At 40.9% G+C, this 18,357-nt stretch overlaps 1 protein-coding gene across 2 annotated transcripts in view; it reads right to left on the minus strand.

Moving 5' to 3' along the window:
- Nucleotides 1-2,755: 2,755 nt before the first annotated feature.
- The window catches only part of Glce (glucuronyl C5-epimerase), a 65,366-nt gene continuing 49,764 nt past the window's right edge, over nt 2,756-18,357 (minus strand). For both annotated transcript variants that reach the window (NM_001368304.1, NM_033320.5), the window contains 3 exons: nt 15,527-16,125; nt 13,897-14,142; nt 2,756-6,547 (listed from right to left, as the gene is read on the minus strand). In NM_001368304.1, the coding sequence (NP_001355233.1) occupies nt 5,523-6,547; nt 13,897-14,142; nt 15,527-16,112 (1,857 nt within the window). In that variant the 5' untranslated portion in view covers nt 16,113-16,125 and the 3' untranslated portion in view covers nt 2,756-5,522. The remainder of the gene's footprint in view (nt 6,548-13,896; nt 14,143-15,526; nt 16,126-18,357) is intronic.

Consider the following 18,357-nt stretch of genomic DNA (forward strand, 5'->3'; position numbering starts at 1 on the left):
CACTTATGAGTGAGTATACACCATGCTTGTCTTTCTGGGTCTGGCTTACCTCACTCAGAACGATCTTTTCTAGTTCCATCAATTTGCCTGCAAATCTCTTGATGTCATTGTTTTTTTAAAGCTGAATAACACTTCATTGTGTAGACATACCATATCTTCTTCATCCATTCTTTGGTTGAGGGACATCTGGGTTGTCTCCAGTTTCTGGCTATTACAAATAAAGCTGCTATGAACATGGCTGAGCAAGCATCCTTGTGGTATAGTGAAGCATCCTTTGTCAGGAGTGGTATAGCTGAGTCTTGAGGTAGGTCAATTCCCAGTTTTCTGAGAAACTGCCATTTTGATTTCCAAAGTGACTGGGGATGGAACAGGAGGGATCAGGTATGGGGAGGATAGAGGTAGAGAGCACTGAGAGAGACAACTGGAATCAGGGGTGGGGGGGCATCTCTGGGACAAACTCTATGGAAACTCTGAGGGTGACCCTAAGACTCCTAGCAATAGGTATAGGGAGCCTGAACTGGCCATATCCTGTAACCAGGCATGTATCCAACCCAGCCACAAAACCTTAGATTTACAATTTGCCCTGCCTAGAAGGTGGTGCAGAAATTGTGAGAGTAGCCAATCAATGGCTGGTCCAGCTTGAGACCCAGGCCAAGAGAAGGAGCCTACCCTGATACTGCCTGGAGGGCCAGGAACCTGAGGCTGGATAGCCTACAGATACAGGATAAAGTCAAACATGACTGGTTAAAGAAAAAAAAAAGTCCATGAAATGATGCCTAATGGTATTTTCACAGCCCAATTGTCATCAAAGAGGCTTCATCCAGTAACTGATAGAAAAGAAGCAGAGATCCAGGCAGAGCTTGGGGGATCCTGCATTAGAGGAGGAAAGATTTGTAGGAGCCAGAGGGATCAAAGAAACCAGAAAAAAACCAACAGAATCAACTAACCTGAACCGTTAGGGGCTTACATAGACTGAACTGCCAACCAGGGAGCCTGCATGAGGCTGTCCTAGGCCCTCTGCATTTATGTCACAGTGATATAACTTGGTCTTCTTAGCGATGGGAGCTGGAACTGACTCTTGACTCTTGCCTGCCTTTGGGACCCTTCCATTCTACTGCGCTGCCTCATCTAGCCTAATAGGAAAGGAGATGCCTCCTCTTGCTGCAACTTGATATACGACTGCTGGTTGATATCCATGGGAGACCTGCCCTTTTCTGAAGAGAAACGAAGGAGGAGTGGGTGGGGGCAGCGGGGGATTGGAGGGAAGGACTGGAAGGAGAGGAGGGGGTGGAAACTTTGGTCTAGATGTAAAAAAATAAAAAAAACCTCTGCCCCATTTGTGTTTTATAAGCACCTGAGTTGGGAATTCCAGTGGTTATCAAATGATCACTCTGTGCTCTGTGTGAAGAGCGGTTATTATGGATATTATGGATTGAATTGTGACATCTTGCCCCCAAATTGGCATGTTGAAGTCTTAAGTCTCAACATATCAAAATACGACTGTATGTGGAGATACATATAAAAACAGGGTCATAGGACTAGTCCTTAATCCAGTGGGACTAGTTTCCTTATGAGAGTAGGACAACACAGACAACCACGTGGGGACATGGGAAGAAGACAGAAAGAGGGAAAAGCAACCTCCAAAGCAATGGATTCTAGCTACGACTTGATTTTATAGAGTTCTCATTTCTGGCATTGAGAATGCGAATGCGAATTTCTGCTGCTTAAGTTACTCTGGCCTGCAGTATTTTGTTACAGCAGCCCTAGCAGATAAAAAAATGTACCTCTGCAGACCACTTCCTTAACAGTGGAGGCACTACGATTCTGTAGGCCTCAACTGTTGTTAAGTCACAGAAATCAAACCTAGCCAACACCAGTACACATGGGACCTGAGTGGAAGCCCACTGCTCTTCAAATGCACTGGATCCAGGCCTTGGAGCCCTGCCAAGATTGGTTTTTCCAACTTTGCTTTTCTTTCTATTTCAGTCTAAAAGTTCTTGCTGGAGAGACTGGAGTGGCCTAGCTCCTGGCAGGACTGTCCAGCACCCGGGCAGGAAAGATTCTTCAGGTATGGAGACTTCTGTGGTTTGGAGGACCTGCACCCCAATGGTGATGAAGAAATGAGTATGAGGTTCATGGCCAACTCTGAATTTTGTCATATACTGCAAAATCAAAGCAAGAGTAGTTTGTGATCCACTCTGGTCCAAGACTGTTTGTGACCACATAGCTCTTTCTCAACTAAGGTGGAAGACAAGGGACAGCTCTAAGAAAGAAGAACAGCCTTGTGCTGAGACCTGCAGAGCTACTGAAAGCTAAAAGCTGACTGGTGATCAACTCGAGTCCAGCATAGATTTGTGTGTGGAATTTAGTAAAATGAAGCCACAGAGACTACAATGTGGTGCTGATTACTCTACAGAGGAGAGTACAGAAGGATGACAGGCAGCCCAGAACTCCCAGCTGTAACCTGGGAGGGCATGCACACATCCAGCTGGGGTAACCGAGTGTTTGCTCAAGTTGTCCCTTCCCTACTTCCACCTGTCCTCACCCTAGAGCCCTGACGTGGGCTTCAGTTCCTGACCAAGTGCAGTGCAGCCCTTTCTGTTCTGAACCTGTCTGGTGTACTGTGGCCCCCACAGACTAAGGCTCCTGCGAGATTACTCTGGTTCCCTGTCTTCAGGTTCAAAGAAATATTGGCCAAATGCTTATTGGGTTCACATAATCACAAACTAAGCAGAAGAGAAGAGAAATATCCAAGTACATTTCTTTTCGAGATAAAAACTTTATTTTACAATTTTATAAAGCAGCTTTACATTAAGCACAAACAACCCATTTAACTTTGTATAGAAACAAAATACCTTTCCATTTGAAAAAATCAAGTTTTGCTGTATATAAAACTAACATGTGCACATTGTGCTTGAACTGCAAAGGCTGTACAGCTTTACAGAGGACCACCCTCCAGGAGGGCATCCAGTAAACACATTATTGCATATTTGACACATGGCATATACCCCACATGTACAATGGAGAAGCAAGGAAACAATTACAAGAACAAACCAGCAGCTTTTGGTAAGAGTCTGTACACCAACAAAGACAGAGGCCCTGCATCTGGAGAGTGCTTGTGACATTTCTACACACCTCACAGATGTCGTGAGGCTCTTGAACGAAGCCGTTATATACAGTAACTCCTAAAGGTCAAACCTGCTCTTTTCTAGAAACTTTTGGCTGTTTTACTACTGAAATGGTGACAGATTCAACATGGAAGCTAACTCAGAGAAGTGAACCAAACCAATATCCTTAAAAAAAAAAGAATCACAACAAAAAATTAAAATACCCTCCCCATTCTCTCTATACTCAGGATAAGTAAACATTTACATGATTTAAAAACCTAGGGAACTTTGTAGTTTTCTGGAGGCAAAAATGCATGGGTCCCTGGCAGTGTTCCTCCATACATGCCCAGTTCTCCCACCCGTCGAACATGCTGTGGATCCCACTTCACAGGCAGAATTCCTGCACACCCAGAGTCTCATTTTGTTACCCCCAGTGACACAGAGGCATCCTCCCTCACGTCTGACAAGCCAAGCACTGACAGTGCTGTCACAGGCTCAGTGTGACCTCTTAGGGGATTCTGGGATCACAAGATAAGTCAAGTAGCTGTTGCAACGTGGAAGGCAGTGGAAAAGCAACAGCAGTGAACTGCCATTTCTACATCAAAAACAGAAACAGAAACCAAAACAAACCCAAACAAACCAACTTTCCCTCTTCAGTGGAAAAGGACAACCACATTGGTAAGGCACTGGTGTTTGTCACAAAATCAGTTCCACGATGATTTCACTGACTCCTCTCATCTGAAGACCAGTATGCAAACAGAAAGCAGAAGTCGGGGCCACTCCAGTAACAAATCTGAGAAGTGGACAGTGTTCCCAGGTGGGCCAGCTTGTTTTCAACATAGGAACTGAAAATAAAAGGGAGTCTTCGCTTTTATTGCTGAGACAAATGTGCATGTTCAGATGTTGCTGAAACACCTCGTGTGTGAGAACCACAGAGGTAAAAGCTGGGGAGCCGTTTGACTGACCACACTAGCTACCTTGTAGGTGGAAGTAAGGTGTGGTCATATATACTGCGAGTCTAAGTTTATTTTTCAACAGTTTAATATTGTCTTCAGTACAGCTCTTCTTTCCTGACTCCTTTGATGCTGATATAGTTTACATATGTATTATTGTGTGTGTGTGTATTTTTCAGCAGAAGTACAGTGTGTGGGCAGATCACCCACCTCGCCTTTAACATGCATCTGACCAGCAGCATGGATAAGTGTCATTATTTGTTCCTAGAAAGGGTGAGGCTTATGTTACCCAACTGTCTCTATATTATCACACCCTAAACAAAAACCAGAGCAAACCAATCCCTGTTGCTTTTACCTAATGCCCGGAGCCTTACAGCAGACACTGTCCATGGCATGAGGACTCTGAAACTCACTTACAGATCTGATGGCACACAGACAGCAGACACAGTAGCATCTTTTCTGTTTCAATGCTGGAATCGTTCAAAATTAAGCTTCAGAGAAACAGCAAGGACAGAAACGACGTGAAAAGCAATGGTGACAACCCAGGCAGGAGAGACTTTACTGTGACTCCTGAACACGACACTTCTCTTTTAAGGAGGAGGTACCAATGGTCAATTTCAAAGCATCAAGTCTGTCACAAGTTTAGGCTTATAATTAATATTCTGTGTAATGTCCTCTCATTGGACAGGACTACTAAAGGATAGTATGAAATGAAATGCAGCCTTCTAGATAGTGATACAGACACACTGCACTAGAGCAGACGTGGGGAAGACGATTATCAAACTTTGACTGATTGTAGACCGTTTCATAAAACACAGCATGTCTGTGACTTCTTGTGCAGTCAACAAGTTTCATTTCAGTTGTGCTTATGTATGTGACCGTGAAACCTGAACACGGGCTGTGTTTAGATATACAGAGTTCAAGAAAACCATAATTCAAAATATTTTCCATATATAATTGAACAAATGCAACAAATGCTCACTCCCTCTCAAGAAATGAACCTATGGGAAAGAAACACTTAAAAAAGTCCACGATCCAGGCTATACGCACACATTTACTGTAATACAGCACACTGATTTCTAAAAGCCTGCTTTCAGTATAAATATAAATAATCACATTTTAAAAGCACTCCATACTAAGTTTTAGGTAAGTGCTGGGCAGCAGGCTAGCAGCAGTGACTTACCAGTATCTTCCTCAGACTGAGAGTGACTCTGCATGGAGGCCTACATGATGAGAGGGCAGAGGTCTTGGTTCAGTGCACTGACAGAGCGCTCTCCTCGATACCTTTCTAAGCACCTGCCCCGTGGAATGCAACTGTTTCAGAAGACTAACTTTAAGGGTCTCTTCTTACAGTGCTGTGACCCACAAACCCAGAACACAGCATTTAAAGTGTGCGACGTGCTGCTGAGCTCTGCTGCTGAGCGACACAGAAGAGGCTGGAATGCACTTTTGGTTTCGAGCTCTAGTTGTGCTTTGCCCTACTGCCTTTAAGGTAGCTTTTCCACCTCTTGACAAATTCTTTGAAGATTGGGGACTCATCGATGGTGCTGAGCAGCTGCAGCTGGTTAATGTGGGTGGTGTGATAGTCCCAGCGGGCCAGGTTGGGAGCAATGCCAAGCATGAAGTGGCGGAGGTCATAGATGGTCCCGGAGCCAGTATCATACAAGGGCAGCATGGCTTTAAGAGATTCCATGCCGCGCTCGTACAAGGACCTTGCTTCTTTCCCAAGTGTCTCCCCTGCTGTTTCTTTTAGGTCATACAGCCCAATTAAAGAATACATAAAGCCATTTAAAACAAAAGAGCTAGGTGTGGTTGGATATTCTTCATACCAGTCATGTTTATTCATGAACACGGCTTTAACTCCATGCTGCTCTGACGGAAACTTGTATGGGGCTGTTGCCCTTAAAGCTGAACTGAGGAATACATAGTCTTTCGTTAGAAGATAGGCCCTGACTAAGGTAGAGATGGCTTGCCCTTGTGCCATGGCAGAGTACCATCCTGGTTCTAAAGATTTAAACCCTTCCCCTAACTTCCGGGTCACCATAATTGGCCAGCCACCTTTCTCATCCTGGTTCCTCACTAGCCAGTCACTTGCAGCAAAGAATGCAGCCATGTGGGCTGTGGTTGAGATGGTAATGTTGTCCAGGAATCCCTTCCCTTTTGCAATCAACCTAACCACCTTTTTGGGCATGATTTTGGTTGGCTTGACAGCTTTTGTGTTAGAAAGGCCCACTCCTTTCCTGAGGTCAGTGACCAGGTCTCTGGTAACTGTACTCCATGAAGTTCTGGGCCCAATGCCGTAGTATATGTCCCTGTCTCTGAAAGCAATCAGCTGGGTGTTTGAGACATAATGCACAGTGAAGAGCTGATTCTTTTCTGTGGTCTCCAGAACCACAGACACACTCCCATTTGTTAAAAGCTTGAGGTCAAATGAAATAATGAAGTCTTTTGTGTTTCCCAGCTGCAAAGACACACCTTCACTGGTTTCTGTGGGGAACAGACCAAGGACTGGTTAGAAAAAAAAAAGTATTTTTATACTTAAAATTTAATTGTAGTTTATCCTTGAACACTACTGACCACACAAAATTAACTCCACAAAATTAAGGATGACTTCCGCTTACCTTTGACTCTTTGGGTTTACAGGAAGGATTCTGATCAAATAACTAAGAATTACTGATAAAACTGTCTTTTCTAGACCTGACACCACCTGATCACGGATCACTGATAAGTCTAGTACACTTATTCCATAAAAGGGAGAAAAAACAGCCAACAGCTGATTCAATGCATATTATTACAAGAGAGTTAAAGTTTTAGACAGAATGGCTACATCTGAAATTTCATTTCCAAAGCAGTTTCTATGTGCTCCTCATATTCTGTGTCCTACATTTCTGACCTTACTTGGCGCCCACTTGGTTATGAGTACGCACTGTTTTACTCCCACTTTACAGATGTGTAACTGAGATACATAGTCAAGTAACCTGCCAAATACAAAGGGCAGAACCCAGGATGTCTAGACTGGCTCTTAATTTAATGTTGAAAATGATGTTTATTCGTTATATTCTCTGGAACTCTGAACAAAATTACTGGAAATTAAACAATGGACTTGTGTAGAAGATAAAAAAGAAGGAAGGGGATTAAAAAACCCTTCACAATTCCTGCTCTGCCAGAGGTCTGAAAAGGCAAAACAGAACTTTCCAAGTCCCAGTTTCAAGTGTTAGCAGAGACAATATTAACTTTGCAGTACATTTTGACATTTTTAAAAAGTCAGTGGCTTAGAATAGTGACAAATGATGGTAATTTTTGCTACCTACTAATTATCACATACTAATAAAATGATAAAAGCTATTTTATTTAGCAAATTATGAATTTCTCTCATATAGCTAGAGGACAGTGATGGTTGGCTCTTAGAAGGATAACTGTTTGAATGATACTCACCTAACAGTTACCAAAGACACTGTGCATATTAAAACCAAATAGCAGCAAGGATAATGCCCAGAAGTACACACATATCGAGTAAATAAACAATACTTGCAGCACAAACTTTAAAAGATCAAAGGGAAATATGAACATCTTAATCCTTCCATGGCTTAAATTCCCCAAACACATCCACATACAGACTGTCATTTGGTCCTGAGGCTGGTAAATATGGATTATTTCTGTTTTAAAGGTGAAGACCTGCAGGTTTTATGAGGTTAAACAACTACAAGTATAGCACAGCCTATAATCCAGGTTTCTGGGCCCAAGTACCAAGAAGGAAGACAAATGACACTGAAAACATATGCTCAAAAGAATACTCAACAGAGGTTCCTTCTCTTAGACCTAGCCATAAAAGCAAGTCTCTGCTGCTATCAGTCCTGGAGAGTATATTCAGGAGCAAAGATCAGATCAGCCTGGATGGCGTCAGCCTGTGGAGTCAAATGTCTCAATGCTGGATTCCACCAGTATATACCAGAATACACATCGCCCAAAGCTCTTAATGACTACATTTGATAAAGCAGACAATTATGGAAATTGTATTAAGAATGAGAACACCACAGCCGACTTACAAATCAAATAATGCCTGGGAGATATTTTTTGTTGTTGTTTTTTCTTTTTTTTTGTTTTTTGTTGTTTTGTTTTTTGAGACAGGGTTTCTCTATGTAGCCTTGGCTGTCCTGGAACTCACTCTTTAGACCAGGTTGGCCTCGAACTCAGAAATCCACCTGCCTCTGCCTCCCGAGTGCTGGGATTAAAGAAGTGCGCCACCACGCCTGGCTGAGATGTTTTAAAAACTGACCACAATAGTAAGAACTTAGTTCAACAAAATCCATTTTATCTGTCAAGACACTACCCTGCTTGCTCTAACTAGTACTCTCCTCCTTTCCATTAAGGTGAAATCTGGAGCTTGAGTTCAACTTCCTGATACACTGTAGAATTCTGAACTGACATATGACTCGCACAGGATTAAGTTACACTCGGCACAGTAGACTCTGCTGAGTCTTACTTTTCTTACCTTGGGGTAATACCTCATTCATCTGACATCAATATTAAGTATTACATCTATCTGGGCAGACTGAAGACAATGCCCCATCTTTAAAGTCCAAATAAAGGGAAGCTGAAATCCATTTCCTCCCAGAATTCTGTTCTAATTTTTCATTTTATTTATAAAAATTGAATTAAGGGACATAGTCTAATTAATCCTCTTATTATATCTTAATATACCAGAGAGTCCAAAGGATTCAGTAATGAATGAACCTTTCTAAAGGTCTGATTATTAATTTCTCTAAATCCTTAACACTAACAAAAGGGCTCTGAGACACAGAGGACCAATAAGAAGTCACAGTCTTCAGCAGTCAACAACTGGAATCTTCCCAACAGTGACAGGAAACAGTCTTTCAGTGTCCTCCTTTTGGTCATATTTGTGAAGTTATATAATCTGCAACAGTGAGTTCTGCGTGGTAGAATAAAGGATGGTGTGATGTTCTCCTTAGAACACCCTGCTGTCTGGGGTCTCCTCCTTCTAATCTACTAACAGAATCCTACAAGCTCATGGGCCCTATTTTCTGAGCAGTTATTTTTCAGGAGCTACTAAAACTTTGTTTGGTCTAGATGGCACATGTGTACTTTAACAAAAGAGGACAAACATGCTGCCAATTATTTTCTAGATTTGACACTTAAAACACAAGTACCAAAATTACTATCACTACCACCAAAACCAAACAGAAGAGTGAGACTGTATCAAACTATAAAGTATAGCAATCAACTAAATGAAAAGGGGGAAAAAAGGAGGAAATATCTGCACATTATAGATCTGAGAAGGGGTTAATATCTATGATATATAAGGAACTCAATAGAAAACAAAAGCAATAAATGAAAGAATTCTTAAGTTAATTTGTGGCAATCTCCAAAGTCACAAATAGCCACAGGGTATATTCAAAGGTGTCCATCCCTTATCCCAAAGGAAGAGGGATAAACAAAACCATAGCAAAACAACACCCACCACAGATTAGGATTGCCAAGAAAAGCACAAACACTAACCAAGGCCTGCTGCAAATGTGGTGGAAAAGGATCTTTGTGCACTTTGAGGCATGATGTAAATTGGTACAGCCATTACAACAGCAATTTGTATAAAGTTTCCCCAAACTAAAACCAGAACTCAGGTGAACCAGGAATCCCACTTCTGGGTCTACACTTACCAAAGGAGACAAAATTACTATCTCAAAGAGGTATGCTGGTGACAGATACCCCATGTTCACTGAAAGATTAGTAGAAATAGCCAAGACGTGCAAATAACATGTGTGTGGCAATAGGTGAATGGATAATGTGCATTTGTAATTTTCAGTTGTAAAAGAGAAAGAAATCCTGCCATCTGAGAGCTAATACTTATGAAACTGGTCACAGAAAGGTAGATGCTGTATGTGGCATGCATATTGCTACTATACTCTGATTATATCAAATATTACAGGAAAATTAGTAAGAAAGCTGAACTCATAGAAACAGAATGGTGTATTCAGAAACTAGAAAATGGAGGAAATAGGGAGATGGAAGCCCAAGAATATAAGCTTTCAGATGCCTGATATATAACATGGCAAACAACAGATAATAATGCATCACACGCCTAAAATATGCTGACATTTTCTACACTCTTACCAACATACACACTAACTCTATGAGGCAATGGGTATGTAAATCATCTTTTGTTTATTATTTGTAATTATGTATTTGTATCTGGGTTGTGTATGTGAGTGCAAATGCCAAGGGAAGCTAGAGGCCAGCAGTTTCAGATCCCTAGAAGTAGAGTTCTAAGTGTCTGTGAGCCACCTGACATGGGCATTAAATTCCAGCCCTGTATAAACTACCTATCATGATTCTGGTAAACAATTTTCACCCTGCTTCAAAACATCATATTGTACACCCTAAATATATACAAATTCATTTGTCAATTACACTCAGTAAAGCTAGGAAAACAGAACAGTCTTTAAGTCAGTCTCCTTACATAAAGCTACTATCATTTATTCAGTCATTGTCAACGTGTTTACAACATCAGATGAGAAACCGCCCTATTCAAACCTGGATGAGGTAGGAAAAATGGTGGGAGAAGAAGTACTCAGCAGACGCCTGGGAGAAAACAGCTAAACAGGAGAGAAAGGAGGAGAGGTCATGAATATGGGAGGAAAAGAATGCTTTGGGAAAGCTAATTACAAGCATGAGGTTCTAGATCATTCAATTTTAAAATGTAGTTGATTTTCTAGACAGATACCACATACCAAAGTTAAATCAAGACCAGGTAAACTATCTAAACAGTCCCATAACCTCTAAGGAAATAGAAACAGTCATCAAAAACCTCCCAAGCAAAAAAGCCCAGAGCCAGATGGTTTTAGTGTAGAACTCTACCAGACCTTCAAAAAAGAGCTAATACCAACACTCCTTAAACTATTCCATAAAAATAAAAACAGAAGGAACACTACCTAATTCATTCTATGAAGCCACAGTTGCTCTGGTACCTACACAGAAACACAAAGTTCCAACAAAAAAAGAGAACTTCAGACCAATCTTGCTTATGAATATTGATGCAAAACTATTCAATAAAATTCTTGCAAACTGAATCCAAGGACACATCAAAAGCATCATTCACCACAATCAAGTAGACTTCATCCCAGGGATGCAGGGATGGTTCAATATATAGAAATCCCTCAATGTAATACACTATAAAAACAAACTCAAGGAAAAAAGCCATATGGTCATCTCACTAGATGCTGAAAAGCCTTTGACCAAATACAATACCCTTTCATGTTAAAAGTCTTGGAGAGATCAGGAATTCATGGCACATACCTAAATATAATAAAAGCAATATATAGCAAACCAACAGCCAACATCAAATTAAACAGAGAAAACCTAGAAGCAATCCCACTAAAATCTGGGACAAGACTAGGTTGCCCAATCTTTCCCTATCTATTCAATATAGTACTTGGACGTTCTAGCTAGAGCAACTAGACAACAAAAGGAGATCAAGGGGATACAAACTGGAAAGGAAGAAGTCAAAGTATCACTATTTGCAGATGATATGATAGTATACATAAGTGACCCCCTGGTAAACAACTTCAGCAAAGTGGCAGAATATAAAATTAATTCAAACAAATCAGTAGCTGTCTTTTGGGAGAGAAGCAAAAGAGATTAGGAGTTTAAGGTCATTCCATCCTCAACTATATAGTGAGTTTGAGGTCAGCTAGAGCCACGACTCTGTCTGTCTGTCTGTCTGTCTATCTGTCTACCTACCTATCTGTGTAAATAGACAGATCCATATATATAAACTTTAAGGAAATTATTATTTAGTCAATAAAGAATAAAAAGTTGCAGACATAAAATGGTCAGCACCAGTGTGTGATTCTTTTCAGGCAGGGTCTCACTATGTAGTCTAGGCTGCTCTGGAACTCATGTTGTTCTGGCTCTGCTTCCTACGTGTTAGGATCGCACTAGTACATCTTGCTTACAAAATAGTTTTTTGCTCAAGATGATTTTGTTCCCTTGGAGAAAGCAAACTCCTTTGGAGGTTAAAAAACAAGGAAGAAGAATCCCTGGTGCCCCAGAGCTTTAGCTTGCTTACACCTATGCTTTTAAGACAAGTCTCACCTTCTCACCAATGATGCCTTGGATTGTTTCCTACCAAGCTGGAGTTTCTAATTATCTTCAAGCCTCACAGCCATGTTTCAGTGATGCCACCTAACTTGATTCTAGTTCTCACGGAGCTGCAATCATTCTCTCTCACCCTTATAGTGGAACTCCCACAATAACATGTGCATGCCATTCCCAGCTACCAGACTTACCAACAGGGAACAACTGAGTAGGTATATCCTTCTAACAACATGGCTGCCAACAGTTCTTTGTGTGCTTGAAACTACCCCAAAAGTGGTTTATCTCTAGTAACTGACCACTGAATGAATGACAGGCTAAGGTGAAGATCCCTCATTGAATAATATGTGAGTCTACCTTTGCATCCAGCAAGGCATTAATGAAATCTGTCATTGTCAACAGGACAGAATTAGACCATCCAAACACTCTAGGAGACTGGATGAAGGGTACAATTTTCTACCAACACCTAGACAACACTATCAATATAAAACAAAACTCCTTGAGTTCACCCAAAACCAAACATTCCTTTGCCTCATGTAATAATTTCCTGCTGTAAAACCTCCCTAGTTATAAAACAAGTATTCTTGAGCATTTCCTTATAACCTCTCATCCAGCCATGGCAAGTATTTTATGATACGCTAAGACATCCTATGCACTGGAGTACCACAAAATGGCATGGGAGAAAAGAAGTTCTAGTCACAATGAAAACTAAAAATCATCCCTCTTTTGTACTGCATTAACATTACTAAATGTATTACTCAGGACAATGTAGACCCAGCAGATCTATATGTGGCTTTCCAGTCTGTTGTCAATAAAGAACAAAAACAAAATATAAAATACAAAGGAGCTCTTCTCCTTTACCTACTTTTATTTACTTCTCTTTTATTTACCTGCTCCGGTTTCGAGGGGGAGGAATGAGTTCTGAATCTGACAACATTTCATCATCTAGATTAAGCCTGAGGTGCTAAGATTATTTCATTGTCTTTTTAAGTAATGGACTCATTAGTTCTCATGGATATTGATTAGTACAGGAAAATACATCACATACTAATTAATGAGACTGTCTCAGTAAAAGGGAAATGTTGCATAAGGTTAATTTGATCTTATAAGTGATTTTATTAATGAAAATGGTTTTATATGAAGTTTCAGATAATGTAGTGCATGAACAAAATTCAGGTTGAGAACAGGCCTATTTGGTAATGCTATAATTTCTTTACAAAAAGAAAATTCTATTGGTTAAAAAATAGGCAAAGGATATGATGTCTCTTGCAGTTAAAACAAAATTTAACTTAGGACACACACACACACACACACACACACACACCCCAAGGATGCTCAGTGGAAGAATGCTTACTTAGTATGTACAAAGCCCTGGGCTAGATCCCAGTACCAAAGACTAAACCAAACCAAAGAACTTCATTTTAGAGTATACAAACCCCAGGATGCACACAATAGCTGTATCTACATTTTAGTATCACCCTACAGTTTGGTTCATCAGGTAGTAAATTCTCCTTTTCATAATACTTTTCCCCCCAGTTCTGTTTTGGAGGATTTTATTTAGATAACATCATTTACTTATGTAACATAAAGGGCTTGTTACTACATAAATAAACATTAAAAAAATTAAAGGTACCCCAGTTTGTTAGGTCATAACATAAAAAAAATTTAAAGGTACCCCAGTTTGTTAGGTCAACTTAAATGAAAGAGATATACAGCATGAAACTCACCTGGAGCAATAAACTGTTTAACATTGGTGGATCTAGACTTGTCTGCCACACTGGCCATGAAGCACCCCTTGGGCACAGTCCATTCATTAGGTCTGATGTTTCTGTCCCTGTCTTCTGCTGTTTCATATACTTCTATGTGAGGGGGTTTCTCGGTTAGATTCTTGCTGTAATGACTTAGCCCATACTGTGCAATCTGGATTGGGTAGAAATAGCCTTGAGGCCCCCACTGGGTAGATAATGGCACACCTATAAAAAACAAACAACATCACTAAACCTAGACACAGAGGAGTCATTCTGAGGACCACTCTTCACTGTTCCACTTCTGAGGAATGTTTTAGGGTTATCTGCAACTCTGAAGCTTTTTTTCTGCTTTAATGCGATGTGTTTTGTTCTCTGACTGTACATTATTGTATGTCTTTGTAATCAATTTTTTTTCTTTTTTGCCACCACATGCACTTTATTGAATCCACAGTGAACAGATAGGTGAAGTAACATTTGCATATACATAGGGTTAAGGGTCAAGGCTTCAGCCTAGGGGGAGGGCCAGATGTGGACTGTGGAACACAGGGCAGCTAGAATCCAGAATGTGGCATTCTTTGTAAAAAAACGATTGAAAGACTACCACAGAGGTGGTAGAGAAAATAATGATGCAGATAATGACCATAAGGATGCTAATGCTGAAGATCAGGGAGCTGATATTCAGGCACTTGGCAGTGGAAGCGTAGGCCTGTGCTCCAATCACATCGCCCACCATCTTCCTGTTCCTGGACTTCACAGAGTAGGCATAGGCAATGATGCCCAGGCAGCAGGCGTTAAAGAAGAGTGTATTGAACAGGGACCAGACCACATGGTCAGGCACAGACACCTCTCTGGGCATGTTGATCACAGTGGTCCTCACAACAGCTGAGTTGTTGGGATCCCCCAGCTCAGTCACCCCGTACTCCTCTTTGATTGTCTCATAGCTTGGAGGAAGTCTGGCATTGGTGGGCAAGAATTGTGACTCATGGTATTGACTCTGGGACAATCACCCCGTTTGGAGGATGGCTGCTGCTACCCTGATTCTCTCACTTATTTTTAAAAATATTATATATAAACTGATTTTTTACTAATTGATAAAACATTTAATGTTGGGGAATTACACTTGGAGAAAGAATTCAGGTGATAGCTTACCAGAGCCTGGGACTCCTTGCCCACCTAATCCCTGTATCAGCACAGTTTTTTTTTTTATTGCTACATACATGTGTTTCTGTAATGGCAGAGACTGAACTCTAGGCCTCAAATATGTTAGGCAAACACTGTATCATGGAGTCACATCCCTGGCCTAGTACCTATATTGTTTTGAAGCACAATTTCTAGAGCTTGATACCTTGACCTCACTAATGAGACTCTGAGGCAGATTAATGGAATAAGCCTGTTTATTCAATCTGGTCTTAACTGCTGCCCTTACCTCACACCAACTGGAAAGCTTCAATAGGTTTACATTTTACCTGTTCCTTCTTGCTGAGACAGAGCAACAGTGGAAGTCCTCTTCCCATTGTGCTATACAGTGGTTGTACAACTAACACCTTCAGTTTCTAGTCCTTAACATAATCAAGCTAGAAAAATCCAAGTACAGCAAACAGATACCTACCTTCAACTCCACTTATACATTTGACTCTGTCTCGGACTTCCACATTGTAGCCTTCAAAGGACATAAACACACCGTCAGGGTGATAAGGTGATCTCTGTGCATAGACTTTGGAATAGCTATGAGAGAATTCAAATCGATCATAGCCGTCATACTGGACCACTTTTCCATAAACATCAAAGTATTTCTCTACCCAAGTGAATGGAAGGAAAACTTCATTCCCCTCTCGTCTCCCTTTAATGGTGTGCTCATCGTTTATGAGACAGTCAATCTCTTCATATTTGAGCCCTAACACCTTGCTTCCCCCGTTGCTATTGAAGCCCCCAACAACAGGGGGTGCCTTCTGTTGTTCCTGAGGAAATGCCTCTTCTGACTGCTGTTTGGCTATGTGGTTGGCATAGTGGTTACTTTCAGATGCTGCTGATCTTTTTTCTAATCCATCCACTCTGAATCCACTACTCAAGTGCCGAGGAAACTGGATTGCTTTGTCGCTGGAACACTTATTCCACAAAAGTACTGTGACCAAAGTGAATAGCGCACAGATGATAATCAAAGTCTTATAGTTGACCCGAGCTGCCAAACAACGCATATTCAGACCATACCTATGGAGGTAAGAAGAAAACCATGCAGAGTTGTTACTGACATTTTAAAGGTAAGTTCATTTAAAATATATTTATTCAATGTGCGGCCAGAATATTTTATCATATGCATGTTCAAAATTATGAACTCAAACTTTTCAGCATAGGTGAAGATAAGAGGCAAACTGCTCAGCACAAACCTAAAGCAGAGATGTCCAAATTTTCATTCAGTGTTCCTCTAGTATCTCAACAATGTTTACTATGCCCCTAACTTAAAGAAACACCTTATAGTTGGGAGGTGGTGGCACAAACCTTTAATCCCAGCACTCAGGAGGTAGATCTCTGTGAGTTCATGGCCAGCCTGGTCTACAGAGTGAGTTCCAGGACAACCAGAGCTACACAGAGAAACCCTGTCTTAAAAGAAACATCTTACAGTTCTATTTTTAAAGTAGTTAAGACCAAAGAACTGGTCTTAGGCCCCCACTGGCTACTCCCTTCAGTCTGTTCTGAGCCCCCTCCCTCCCTTACATGCTGGCCAGGCCTTCTAGTCCTAGACTGCAAGGTTCCTTATCTCTGCTCATTTCTGAATGACCTCACCCAGGCCTCATGTCTTAATAGGAACTTGCATGCTGAGTATCCCAAATTCTCTATCTAAGCTAGATTTCCTTTGTAACTACAGAGACATGTATACCCAAGAGCCAACCCAAGTAACTGGTATCTTTAGTTGTAAGCCAAATAAGCTCACTGCTTCATCCAGATCATCTTCAACCTACTCACTCTTCTACCACTCAGACTAAAAACTTTAATTCCTTGTTGCTCACTTGAGACCCAAATGACCAACTTCACTACTGTCACAATGATAAGCTGTGGTCATTTTTTACATTCAGCACTTCAGCACTAGCCAAATTGGCCCTCTTCTACCCATGCCTAGTGTCATATCCCCAAGTCTATTTTCAATATAGCAGTCAGAATACTTTTAAGTTTAAGCCAGATAATATCATTCCAGTACTATGAAGGGAGAAGACACTGACGTTGGCCCTGTTGGCCATTGGCTTATCAGTCAGCTATGATGATATGTAGGGGTCCCAGAGGAACATGGGAAATTATGTGTGAAGTATGGAACACTTGATATTGTTCAGAGTAAATAATGTAATGCATAGACTATGTATGCCACAGTCACTCTGTAATTTAATATGCGATGTGATTCTACAATTACTTGTTTGTAATCTCTTCTCGCTTTCTCTGCAACATACCTTTTAAGCAGGATAAAAGGAACAAATGCCCAAATAAAAATATTTTATGAAAAATTAAATGATGAATTTCAGTTAAGAAAGTTAATATAATCCACTAATTTCTTCCAATTTGAAGAGAAGGTAAGCTTTAGACCCTGAATGAAACTCCAATATTTTTTAAGGTTCATTTTTAATTATTTATTAGTGTCTATGCTCTGTATGGGTATGTGCACATGAGTGTAGGTACCTACAGAGGCCAGAGTGCCTGGTTCCCTGCAGCTGGAGTTACAGGTGGTTGTAAGCCATCTAATATGGGTTCTGGGAATTATTCTATGGAAGGGCTCAAATCCACTGAGCCATCTCTCCAGCCCTTTTGCTCCCACCCTTAACAGTTTGGCAGGATGTAGATTAGCTTCAAAGTCTTAGGGCAGAACCGCACAATCTTAAAATAGTAAGGATTACTGGTAAAGTTTGAGTGCAGTCTAATAGCTGTCACTATGAATGACTTCATTAAGGAACTTTTGTTCATCTTATGAATTCCAGTTTTCATGCTGGCTGATTATTTCTGTACCAGATGTGCACTTTCTATCTGACAGTTTGTCCTCCTGTGGCTTAATGGAAGTACTGTCTTTGTAGCTCTCTACATGTTACAGAGTTCCTTTTTAAAAATAAAGTTCTCTGTGAATACTTCTGTTTATTGCATTGGTGTTTTTCTTGGTTATCTTGTCTATTTTTCTGACATTTTCCTCACATGCCTGACGACCTCTTATTAGCTTCTCTTCATTATTGTGAAGATGGTCTGCTTTTTGGCTAGACTGTAGGGATGGGGGGTGGAGAGAGCTCGGTGAGGGCCAGAAGGTGCTAACTTCTAGTGGAGGACAGGAAAGCAGCAGGCCCTCTGTCAGAACAAACATGGCTTTGGAAGCCTGGCCATTTCCAATTTCTCTACAGAAAGTCTGCCTGTTGTTTCACCTGGAATTAAGCCAGTTATAGGCAGTCAAGAGCAGGAACATGTGAAGTCTGT

This window comes from Mus musculus, chromosome 9 (assembly GCF_000001635.26).
Source record: "Mus musculus strain C57BL/6J chromosome 9, GRCm38.p6 C57BL/6J".
In the NCBI taxonomy this organism is placed as follows: Eukaryota; Metazoa; Chordata; class Mammalia; order Rodentia; family Muridae; genus Mus; species Mus musculus.